General features: G+C 35.1%; 1 protein-coding gene across 1 annotated transcript in view; it reads left to right on the top strand.

Annotated features, from left to right (window-relative positions):
• Positions 1 to 13,127, top strand: part of LOC120628156 (protein eiger) — a 67,537-nt gene that overhangs the window by 52,939 nt on the left and 1,471 nt on the right. Inside the window, exons 3-7 of the mRNA XM_039896391.1 lie at positions 1,343 to 1,469; positions 1,685 to 1,817; positions 9,267 to 9,360; positions 10,674 to 10,761; positions 12,816 to 12,970. Coding sequence (XP_039752325.1) covers positions 1,343 to 1,469; positions 1,685 to 1,817; positions 9,267 to 9,360; positions 10,674 to 10,761; positions 12,816 to 12,970 — 597 coding nt within the window. The remainder of the gene's footprint in view (positions 1 to 1,342; positions 1,470 to 1,684; positions 1,818 to 9,266; positions 9,361 to 10,673; positions 10,762 to 12,815; positions 12,971 to 13,127) is intronic.

Genomic DNA, 13,127 nt, shown 5'->3' with positions numbered 1-13,127 from the left:
AGATATTCTGTATGGATGCGTACTAAATAATTCTGTCCATGTTGCAAGATTTTCGAGTTAGGAATGTGATTCTGTACTGGTTTGTGTTGAGTGGCATATCCTCAACACCAGCGCACAGCGTTGTAAAATACGACTTTTCGACTTGTTCACAGTGGCACTCTTTTCCTGTCGAACAAATGCATTTTCCCGCGGTTGAAAGTAGATTTATAGCTTTTAAAGGTACCATCATAATATTTTTAGACATTTCCATTGAAGTTAAAACGACATTATTTTAGAAATTATGTCTATAAATACGAAGACGAATATCTTTTTTCTATTGTTATTGTTATTGTCCTTTTTTCTTAAAACGTAGAATAAGTCGAAAGATAAAATTTTAGTTAAGATTTTTATTTTGTAACGCCAAAGATTTTTTCTTTTTTTTAAGATGTATCTGTTCTTCTTTTTCTTTTTTTCTTCCTTACCCAGCAAAAGGCTGGGAATAATAATGATAGAAGTAAGACACGGGAATAACTATGTACCTACTAAACATTACTAAGTCGTAAAACGGTTTTTATCACATTCACACCAAAGCTATTACGTGTAACGTTTTAATGGTGTTTTACGGTCCCATTAAGATAACGTCGCGCATTCTGAATTATCTCTATTTATTTATTTTGGTGCACGTTTTCCAGTAATTTATTACGTGGCTACCCTCGAGAATCAGTTCACATAAAACATTTACACCATGTAACAAACAGTGATGCAGGCGAGGTAATTGCATGCATAGGCCTTAATTTCTAATTAGCTACGCCCCGGGTTTTCTAGCACCGTTTAATTGAAATGAAATCGCAATATATATAGCTCCCCCTTTGGCACGTGACCCGCCGCTTCGCATCCCCTCCCGTGCTATTGTTTATTTTTCGCTTACGGCGTTATTTTAACTTTTTTTTTTCTTTTGACTCTGTTTTTTTTTCAAATATAAAACCAGCTTCATTGTTAGCAAAATAAATAGACCATCTCCGAGCTGGTACTGTGAAATTATGATTAGTAAATAATAGGCCTGCATTTCTAATTAGCTACGCCCAACGTTTAATTGAAATGAAATCGCAATACATATAACTCCCCCTTCGACACTTGACCCGCCGCCTCGCATCTCCTCCCGTGCTATTACTTATTTTTCGCTTACTGCGTTATTTTAACTTTTTTTTTCTTTTGACTTTAATTTTTTTAAGTATAAAACCAGCTTCATTGTTAGTAAAATAAAAAACCCAACTCCGGGCTGGAACGATGAAATGATGGTTAAAAAGATACAAGACCTTGCGTGTAACGTTACGTTTTTTAATTCTCCTGTTTTCTTCATAAGATCGGAACAACAAACATGGTGAGGCTGAAGCCTGACGACTTTACGGACACGATGGCGATGTCACCGCAGATCAATCTCAAGGAAATCAAGCGACTTCTCAACGAGAACCCTGAGATCCAGGATATACGTAAGATTATCTTTTTATACCTATTGCGACGTAGCTGTTAAAGCTAGGAACCAGGCTGTTCGCTTTAAACGAAATAAAAAACTACACATTCGCATCTATTTTTTTTTTAGATAAGAGCAATATTAACTACGTGCACTTTGCCTGTAACTTTGTAAAAAAAGAGATATTGAAGGTAAGGTAAGGTAAGGTAGATATTAAAGAGCAATACTTTCCAGATCTCCCAACGCATCCGCCGTCAACTGTTCCTTCTCAAAGCAGTCGAGACAAACGCAGCGTCTTTCCAGACAGCACGCTCGAAAGTGTTTCCGACTTCAGTGAACCTAAAGTCGCGTCTAAGATGGAGGAAAGGTAAGAATAAGATATGAAACTGTATATTTTTTACCGCGAACAGATATATTTCTTGGAATTTCGGTTTTATATTTTACTAGCGACTACCACTGAAATTTACTTCTCCAGACTATAATCTATGCCATTGCTAAATTTCCACATTATCCCTTCAGCCGTTGCGTGATTGAGTTACAAACATCCATCCACACTTTCGCATATGAGTCTATAGATTCTCCACGCTTGGTTTAAGTGTCGGTGATCAGTAAGTGCCTATGCTTTATTGTTGATCTTCTCTTTTCTAGTATAATGTTACGGTAATTTTGTAAAGTGGGTAAATAATTAAACCTATGTTCATGACATTGAGTTGGTGGGTATTTAGATAAAAATACGGGTGCATTTTGTATACAATTCAGTCCTACACGGACTGGACGATGCAAAGATACCTCCCGGTGTCTAAGTCGTTTTTATCAATAACTACTGTCACTATTTAATTTTGTTGCCATAACCTCACCTGAGTGACCAACTGATCTTTGGTCAATTTGCTAACTCCGAAGCAGAGGTTTGTGGTTACTAGTTGGGGAGATTGGTTAATCATATTAATATAAATAAATTAATAAATATATGACTACAATACACACATCGCCATCTAACCCCAAAGTAAGCGTAGCTCGTTTCTATGGGTACTAAAATAACCGAAAAGTATTTAGGAATAATATTGGATAGAAGCAGGCGTTACTTTGCGGAAATCCATAATATATTATGAAAATTAAACTTAATTTGCTATACTCCGCCAACAGCAGGAGAATCTATCTGTATGGTGTAATTTATAATTACTTCAATCCGTATACTCCACACCAAACAGATCCTCGGCAATGTAACCCCTCTACGCACGTTTCTCTCCGAAACCGGAGCATTCGCAGCAGATGTTAACTTTACAATGAATAAATGTTAAGGGAAAAATTAGCCAAATGTGTCGCCTTTTTTTTAACTTAAAAGGCGACACATTTGGCTAATTTTTCCCTTAACATTTATTCATTGTAAAGTTAACATTTTTGCTTATATTATTTACATAAATAGTTATGATGTAAAGATAAACACCCAAACACTCAGTCTTGTAAAATAAACAGGCAAACATAATATTTTCTGTTCCTTCTTCACCACTGACTACGTAAGTGCGACACTTAAAACTATATGGCCAATATTTCAAGATGGCTATAAACCTTAAAAGCAATTTTATTAGGTTTGTCTTAAAAATACCTACGTCAACGTTTCCCATGATATCTATGAGTTATTAGAGCAAAAAAGGTTATTTTTACTTGTAAATATTAAATCGCTTTGCATTATGCTGCAGAGGGTCACTCTTCCCTCTAATCAAAAAGAGGATACTGATTTGATGTTACGCAGTTTCATACTTTAACAGTGATCATCGTTTCATTCATTAGCGGTTAAGTTAGTTCACAAATAAATAAAATAAAAAAAATTCTGACAATCTCTCTCCTATGAGAGATTTGTCGAGCTGTGGGATGTTTAGAGGTTTACTCGTATGATGGTAAATATAATGTCCTCCTTATGAAACTAAAACAGATCTTGTCGGGTATGCGATTACACTGCGCTGCAGCCAGCGACGGAATGCGACCGCAAACGGTTATCGAGTTTCACTATGAGACTTACATCATTATAACTCTTTTCAATATACCTAATGGTAAAGTTTCTTTTTTAACCCCCGACGCAAAAACGACGGGGTTTTATAAGTTTGACGTGTCTATGTGCGTGTGTGTGTCTGTGACATCGTATGTCCCGAACGGATTTTTATTGAGAGGTGAATTAGTTGTAACTGCTGAGTTTCTTGCCGGCTTCTTCTCGGTAGAATCTGCCTTCCGAACCGGTGGTAGAGTCACTACACACGGACAGACTTGACATTTCAAAAGTGCTTGTATTAGGCCTACTTGAAATAAATGAATTTTGAATTTTGAATTTTTGAATTATGTACCTAAGTGTTCTTTGCTACGTTTTTTACAACACAACCCTCAATATGGGTATTGAATGAAAGGGCTTGACTAGTAGAACACTATAACAAATTTCAAATCCAAGATGGCTACCACTACAAAATGGCGAATAAAATTTATTTTTTCACAGTTCCCTTAATATGGGTATCACTAATACATAAACTGCTTGACTAGTAGAATAATGATCCTACACTATATATAAAGTCAGGGGTTTTTTACATTTAAATTTTTTAGTAAAAAGAAATCAGAAATAAACCTTCCGAGTGTAAGACACGACAAATGTACTGAGTGTTATATGCCTATACCTAGATATTTATTTGCAATAATTATAATAAAATATTTTAACTATACGTCTTTATATTTCTTTATTTATAATATTTATAAAAAAAAAATTAACTTACATGCTAAAATATAACTTCATTAAATTTTAAAAATCTAGAAATGTAATATTTATTTTGGTTTAAAATGTTATAGTATAACTAAGCTTGAATGATTATTGCAAATATAAAAACCCTTGAACTTGTATCCTCTTAAACTATTTTAAATTTTTCTTTGAAAACTTCCCAAATTTTTTATTTTAATGATGAATTTAACGGATCCTATTTTTTGCTGCTTCAAAGGAATTCATATCTATTTTAGATTTTAAATCGCGCTCGTGTTTTAAAGGTCTGTTCATAACCTAACCTAACCGAACATCTGAGAGTTCGTATGTCCCATCTGTCTTTATGCGTACATATTACAATTTTATTTATTTATTTTATTTATTTATTTCATTACATATTGTACATACACATAGCAACTACAAAATACAAAATTGTAAAAACTTCACAAACAAATTAGATGTATAATATTTATAGGTTATGGTTATTAGGTAGGTACATTTACATCGCAAAATACCTATGTGCAATTGTAAAAACAATCCAATTGTTCATTGACTACTGAACTAGTATAAATTGGCTTAGACTAAGTAATAATTTACCACATGTCATAATACTTATTTCGGAGTAATTTTGGTTGTATTATACTTGTAACATAATAATTTAGTTTTAATAAATTAAAAAAAAAAAGTGACTTCAACATACGCCCAGGAACTAAAATGCAAAAAAATACTTGTTTCTACCGGCGATCTAATTAAATTTTAGAACACAAACGCTACTATTGTGACCTAAATATGATAGTTAGATTTATTCCGTCCGGGACATTTTTGTAGGTGATAATGAGTACTTTAATCACGTAGTACATATTTTTTGTGTACTATGTGATATCAGCAATAATTTTCTCAGCGCACGCCAAATAATGAACTTTATAGCCAAAAATTTGTTAATTTGGGTTACATTATTGTTGACTTGTTAATAACAGCTCGACCAATTTCGATTACATTTAAATAGGACTATAGGAACGTATGCCCTTTAAAACAAAAAAAAATCATATCGGTTCAGGTGTCTTCGAGTAATCGGGTAACATACATAAAAAAAAAAGATTCCGATGAATTAAGTACCTCCTTTTTGAAGTCGGTTAAAAAAAACCCGTAGATAATATTCTGATCCAGAATAGCCCTTAGAAAACATTAAGACATTAAATGATTATGATTGACAAAGTATCTGTTGATGTATTTATATAAAAATAAAAATATCATAAATAAAGTAATTTTTGACGATAGAAGCGATCACCTTGTGTGAAAATGGTAGTTTTAGTTCGTTTATCTTGCGGTCCAAATGTGCCAAGTAGGTAAACCTTTCAGTTGATGAAATGCAGTGTTTTATCCGTACCAAATAAATCTCGATTCATAAAGCTCTCCTACTTTCATCATAAAAATCTCATTAAAATCACAACAGTGTTACATACATATTCTTATTCAGAATCTCCTGCGTGACTTAACTCGATGAGAAATTTATAATCAGCCTACATAAAATACGGCCGGTAAGTTGTAACATAAACCATCTCGACGCGACGAAATCGATAAGCTTAGCTTAGACTACAGTAATAACAACACCTACCAAGCAACAAGTGTTACGTAACACCGCTTTTGTGGTCGCTTCCTTTGTCTGGGGCCTTCATATTATTTTACACATTTTACTTAGTTATTAAATAATTGTTTTATAAATATAACCTAAAATAAACTATTTAAAACTAAATAAAATCTAAAACGTCCTCGAAACCACCGCAGCAAGGCACAGTTCCTAAGATGCTGGCAGCATTGCCCCTTTGGATGGCCAAACTAATTCGTTGGCAAAGGTAACTAACTGCCCGCTCTTAGATCACCGGTAGACTCAATAACCCTTTTCGATAATTCTTTGAAAAGAGCTCTTGCCTCCGGTCATTAAATTAATAATTATTACATAATTAAATAATGTTCCGTAATGTTTTCAACGGAGTGTTGACCTCTTCTGGAAGGCGACCCGTGCAGTGGGTAAGTAATGGGTTGATATGGTGATGATGTTGATGAAGAAGATATAATTTTTTATAACAAAGAACAAACCGACTTCGATATGCAATGTACCTGCTAAAGAGTAAATATGTTTTTTTATTAATCAATGCTCTAACTAGCTTTCAGTCGCGAAAACGTTGGCAACTACTAGATGCTAACTTTGATAGAAAATGTGGGTGTACTCCGATACACTGAATAAATCCGCGTATTTTTTTTCGAATGTTAGCAAAGGCTTGATTTTATCTTGTGTGATTGCGTCAACAATGCATGTATATGCAACAGCAGCGATCGCGATTGATTTCCTGACATTTTTTAAAGAGATACGTTATCTGCCTCCGAAACTCATCATCAGATCTATATCATCATCATATCAACCCATTACGGCACGGATCTCAGAAGGGGTAACAGCCGTAGTCCACGACGCTGGCCCATTGCGGATTGGTGGACTTCACACACCTATGAGAATTTTATCTTTCCTTTTCACACACCTATGAGAATTTTAAGGAAAACTCGCAGGCATGCAGGTTTCCTCACGATGTTTCCTTAACCGTTGAAGCAAGTGATATTTTATTTTCTTAAAGCGCTCATAACTTAGAAAAGTTGAAGGTGCGTGCGTCCTGGGATTCGAACTCGGCCCCCGAAAATTAAGTCAAAATCCTAACGACTGGGCTATCACCGCTTCAGATCTACATGAAATATATGAAAGTATTTTAAATTAGACTATTTCAAACGAAAAATAAAAGTCCTAATCCGTCTGTCTGTATATGACGGAGTTATGTCCGAACATACTAAAAAGAGCACATCCGAATTGATAACCTTCTCTTTCATGAAGTCTGTTTAGTAAAAAAAAGATCATTTGAAGCCTACTTACTTATTAACTGCTAAAAAAAATCAAGTGTAGCGATTTATTCTGAAAATTCACCTATTGCGTACATCGCATTAAACTCGACTCGGCTGTCAGAGAAAACCCTAATTTATCAGGTACTTATTGACTGGGTCACTCACGTAATAGCATGATCGTATTACCTTTCTACCCCTTTTATCTTTACACGTTTTCTACGCAATCTGAGTAACACAGTATCCCGACAAAAGGAAAGGTAAAATGCTGTCATACGATCCCATCCCACGTCAAAATCTGAAGAAAGGACTTCACGACACTCACCTGGTTTCCGATTACACCCTGTTAATATATTAAAAATAGCCAACACAAGGTTTTACCTGTTGCTTCGCCCACGTTGTTTTACGAGCTTTCGGAACAAAGAGAAATGTTGGCATGAAAGATAAGGGATTTGACATCTAAGTGGGTGCTAATTTCTAGTTTAGGAAACTTGCTCTTAATGCTGTTTAGTTCTAGTTTAAGAAAAGGTAAAATCTTACAATGCTTTGACAACCTTGGCCGGCTAAGCTTTGTATAAAAGCTATATTTGGCTTGTATTGTACCCGGGACAACAGATATAAAGCTCGTGCGAAGGAGCCCAGCTGTTGTATTCTGAACTTTGCTGATGTGTTGCGAACTGGTAGTCTTCATACAAATGGTATAATTTGACAGCAGCGCTTTTTGACTCATCGCAAATGAAGTATGAAGATGAGAGAGACGCCCTTAGTTAGAATCTGTCAGAAGAATTATAAAATGTGTTCCGCAACGCCTTTTCTAATAATGCAAATACTAGATCCCCAAAATCCTTTGTGGTCAAGTGGTTTACTCCTATTCAATTTTGATTTTATGGCTGCCATGTGGGATGCCACAACATGTCAACTAATGGGCATCGAGTACTGGACGTAGGTCCTCTGTAGGACGTTTTAAGGTAGGATAGTCCAACAACGCTGTGTTTACCGGTGCCATGACAATTATGACCTTAACAATATTTTAACGTTAATAACCATTGTAGTTTCTTTAAGTTTTCGTATTTGCGACCTTAATAATAGTTTTTTCTTACAAGCCTAATGGTACCTGATGATAAAAAATTAATAAGCTTCGTAATTTTCTTTGAATTTTGAAACAATACACACATATGCTAACCGCGAATCCCTATAAGGCTATCAGTAAGTTGCGGTTTGGGTTTTGGGTCTGAGAACAAAAGTAAACCAAGTTCCCAAACTAAAGTACTATTCTATCGGTAGTAATTTTGTTCAGATTGTTGAACAATTAACATTAATTAAACTATATAACAACCCACGGTAAATTTACAAAGTAGACAAGAGAAGCCAACAAATAATTTTCGGAGAATTTTCTAAAATAATGAGAGCGTGTTTGGAACTTTAGGTTTTAGATCGTCCGAAAGTTATGATTTATTTTCTGCTAGCGATTTTCTTTGTCCGTAGATTTTATGGAATGCTTTTATAGCCTTCAATAAATTTATAGCTACCTACGTAGGACCAGGGGCTGATTAGTGAATACCATTATCATGATTATTTCAAGTTATGGACGTAAATTTTTGGGTATAATGTCTTTTCAGGGAGTTGCTTGTGTCTAGCGACACCTTGCGACTAATAAGATGCCGTCTGTCCACCTAGTGGATGGTCTACCAACACTGTGTTTTCCAATACATGCCCACTTGAGACACCAACGCACATCGATCCTCCGAACTACGTACTGCCCCCATTGCCACTTTGGCGACACAACTCGCTGAACTTCTATTTTCCGATTAGATCACGTTGAGCCATCTTGTATTGTACTCGTACTGTCAGAAAATCTGACGTTGTCATCCGGAGGTTTCGGAGTAGCTTCAGTATTTAAATCGATTTTTTAATTACATTCATAGCAATATTAGTGTCTAGACCATTGTTTACAAGTTAATAATTTACGACTGTAGTTATCGCCATCATCTCACTACGTACTATGTCCATAGTTTTATGTAATGTACGCATCAAAATGTGTCTATTTGAATAAAGAATTTTTAGACTTTGACTCAGATTTTTCCATATCTTACCATGTCTTCAATCTACAATCAGTAAATTGAGCTTAGAAACTTTGGCCTTCAGAGCTTCATTGTGTAGGCCCGTGCATTCAAAATTTAAGTTTTTCTTTTATTACAGACGCAAGACTAAGAAGTTCACACCAAGTGTTGACGCCATTAGCAAAATAGCACTGCACACTGTATCGAGGACTGCAAGAAACAGTAACACCGAGGTAAATATACAATTTTGACTGCTGACTGGCGCAGTTTTTCAGTGTGTGGGTATTTATCTGTATATAATATTTATTATTATTGTGTATTATAATCATAAACATATTTTCAGCTATCTTAGTACCAATAACACAAGCTACGCTTACTTTGGAGCTAGATAGTGATGTGTGTGTTGTCGTAGTATTTATTTATAAAAAAAAAATATGCAAATTGTTTCTGCCGTTTGAAGTACCGTAACAAAGAAACCTGCAGAAGAATATCTTCATTAAATCATGCTCCACCTCACCATATACCATTAGAGGCTACCCGGGAGATTCCGTCTCATGCTCAAATAACAGAAAAACAAGATATTTCGTGCTTTTTTATCAAAAATAATCTATTAGTTTTTATGGTTTGTGGGGGAAAGTTAGTGAAAGTAATATCTTTTCACTGTATGAAGATTAAAATGAATTTTGCTACTAGAACCGTTCTTTTATATATATTTACAAAAGTCATATTTTGTGTTCAATAAAATGGGTTCTGTGATTCCTGAATAGCATTACACTGCTTCCTGAATATCACTTTTTATTTTTATACTACTTATAAAGAGGATTATCAAAACAAAAAAGATAAATTTTAAGACAAAAAAAGAACCGACTTTATAAAACATCTAATAAGAAAAAATGAATATTTTCTACGACATTTTCCATTGCCAAGTAAAATTTTGAAAATTACTAGGTATTTTCCTTGCCATTATTTAAAAGGGGCCGTATTCAAACTTACGAAGTATATTTGTGCTTAGTTATTATTATTTTTCTTGACACCGCATTAAAATGTTGAAGATAATATTCATTTCCTGCTTTTTAGTTTTTAATACAGTCGGTTCTTTTTTGTCAAAAAAATTGTCTTTTTTGACTTAAATGTCTTTCTTGTCTTAAAAATTTTTAATTTTTTGTCTTAAAGTCGATTTTATACTGTTAATACGGACTTAGATGGAAACGCGCTAACCTGAAATACGTCCGTCACTTTATTCAAACCATATTTTTTTAACTATAATTTTGATAACGTATCTACTGTTACGTTTTTACTCGGTGGTTTAATTAACCACTTTTAAACCACAATTAATTACACAACACAATATGAAATAATCAATTCCTAAACTGATCCCCAGCCTGATAAGGACTCTGCGAGACCTCAACAGTCTCCACTGCTAAACTACGTTTATAAATTGCTGTTATTGATGGGTGGAACAGATGTTTTAAACATTTTATATTGTTTTTACTGTACACATTATGTGTGTATCTGTATTAATATTTATTGTTTACCGTTTTCTTAGGAGGGCGGTCCCAGGCGCGCCTTTATAGCGGCCCATTTCCATGGCAACACCTCCCACCTCAGCCCTGAGATACATGAGCACTACAAAGGTACTTATTTATTTTATCCAAATAGCTGACGAGCGAGTAGGTGGGTTACACGTGTACATCTTTATTGCGTTAAAGCACAAGTAGCTTTCCTGGTGTTGTGGATGTTACTTATTACTATAAACCTAATTTAAGCAGGTGTTAGATAGGACAACCCTAAACAATGTGGTGGTGGATTAAATGTCTTTCTACGATAGCTAGAGGTGGTATTTATATGAACGTATGCTGTTAAAGGTTTTCGCACATCATATCGACTCAACGATGACTCGACGGAATTTAAAGCATTGAAATTAGTGTTGAGCATTCTTGTATTATAACTGCAAATGTGTGGTTGCTTATTTGTTTCTTATATAAGTTCGGCTCAAACAGCGCACCGAACTGAACGAACTTTGGCACAAATATGCTTTACATAATTGAGATGGACTAAGGGTTAATTTTATTCCGAAAAAGCAACAGCTTTACTTTCCCATGGGATTAAAAAAAACGTTTGCTATGCACAGTTTCAAAACCAAACCGACCATATTGGAATTACGAGTAGAGATAGCATACGAATGAATACGCTTTATAGTAAATCCAACATAAAAGAACGATAAGATAAAAGGTACCTACAACATGGCGGCCTTATCGTTACAATAAAATTTCGGTATTATATGTCGCTACACAGCTATCTCTTCCAGGCAACGAAAGGTGTATTAAGAAAGTGCTATCGATGCATGCAGGTTTATTATAAACTAAAGCAACATTGGACAAATTAAGGTCAGCATCAGTTTCAGCCAGTGGCGTGCACAGGGTATGCGGATGATATAAAATGAAATAAATCTCCAGTACGAGTTATAAAAAACTTAAGGATTGGCATTGTAAGAGTTATAAAAAGCCTACCCTTAAGTATTTATAACTCGTACTGGAGATTTTCTACATTTTAATAATCATCTGCATACCCTGTGCATACCTGCTATGCACGTCACTGGTTGCAGCAAGCAGCGCTGATATACACGTTACAAAGTTACAATTAACTACTTGACGGCCAATTGCAGCAACCCTGCTTTCTGAGTCCAGGGCCGTGGGTTCGATTCCCACAACTGGAAAATGTTTGTGTGATGAGCATGAATGTTTGTCAGTGTCTGGGTGTTTATATGTATATTCTATGTATTTATGTATATTATTCATTAAAAAAAAAATATATTCATCAGTCATCTTAGTAACCATAACACAGCTACGCTTACTTTGGGGCTAGATGGCGGTGTGTGTATTGTCGTAGTATATTTATTTATTTATTTAACTACTTAAATATAAACCTTAACGAGATTACAGTTTAATTCTTTTATGGGAGTCTAGTTTATAGTCACAATGGTGTGCGAAGACCACAAGACAACGGGTTGTACTCACTGGTGACTACGGAGTATGGCAAGTCTGCAAGGGGTCGACTTATAGCCCAATTTATTAAAACTTGCCGCGAGCGAAATAATTCAACCTACCGAGGAGAATAATTAAAAACGCCCCATGTTTTCTCCCCCACAAGAGAAATGGAAAATTATTCTAAAAAAATAATTTCCTGTTCTTACTGGAAACGGTAAAATCTCCACGCAAACGAAAACAAATGGATTTTTTCGTTTAGTAGAGTTCTGTACCCAAAGATAAGGTACTATTTAGCTTGTGGCATCTATCCGTTCGTCCATCTGACTGTCAGCAGGCTATAATATGTCTTTAACCGTAATAGTAAAACGAATGTGTATATATAAATTTACATTAATGTACTATAGAGAAATTGTCTAATTTTTAGTAATTTTTTTTATCCGATTTGTTCAATTTCATATCGCGTAAATTGATTTAATTATTGTTATTAGGCTTGTTCCGTTGTAATTAAACAACAATAAATAAATTGCAAATAATAAGTATTTATAGAAAAACATGAAAATTAATGAATTGTACATAAAAGGATTTTTTTTTATTTTTATTGTCTATCATTTTTTACCGATGAATATTAGAATCAGATTAACCGGGTCACTGTTGAAAGATGACAAAAAGTCACCGTGTATATTTTCTTATTTTGTTACCAGGAAATGGCCTGCTCCGAGTGGCCCACGGCGCTCCACACGACGTGTGGTACCCCTCGCCCTGGACTGCGGCATCGCCGCTGCACTCCCGTCCCACCCTCACCAGGTCGGGCCACGTCAACGTGCACCACTCTGGCGTGTACCTGGTTTACGTACAGGTAAATAATATTAATCAATCAAAACAAAGTAGGGGTGATAGCCCAGTGGACTTCGACTTCACTTTCGGGGAGGCGAGTTCGAAACCCAGCACGCACCTCTAACTTTTCTAAGTTATGTGCGTTTTAAGCAATTAAAATATCACTTGGTTCAACGGTG

This window comes from Pararge aegeria, chromosome 2 (assembly GCF_905163445.1).
Source record: "Pararge aegeria chromosome 2, ilParAegt1.1, whole genome shotgun sequence".
Taxonomy (NCBI): Eukaryota; Metazoa; Arthropoda; class Insecta; order Lepidoptera; family Nymphalidae; genus Pararge; species Pararge aegeria.
Note: the sequence above shows the minus strand (reverse complement) of the source record. Positions and strands in the feature narration are given on the sequence as shown.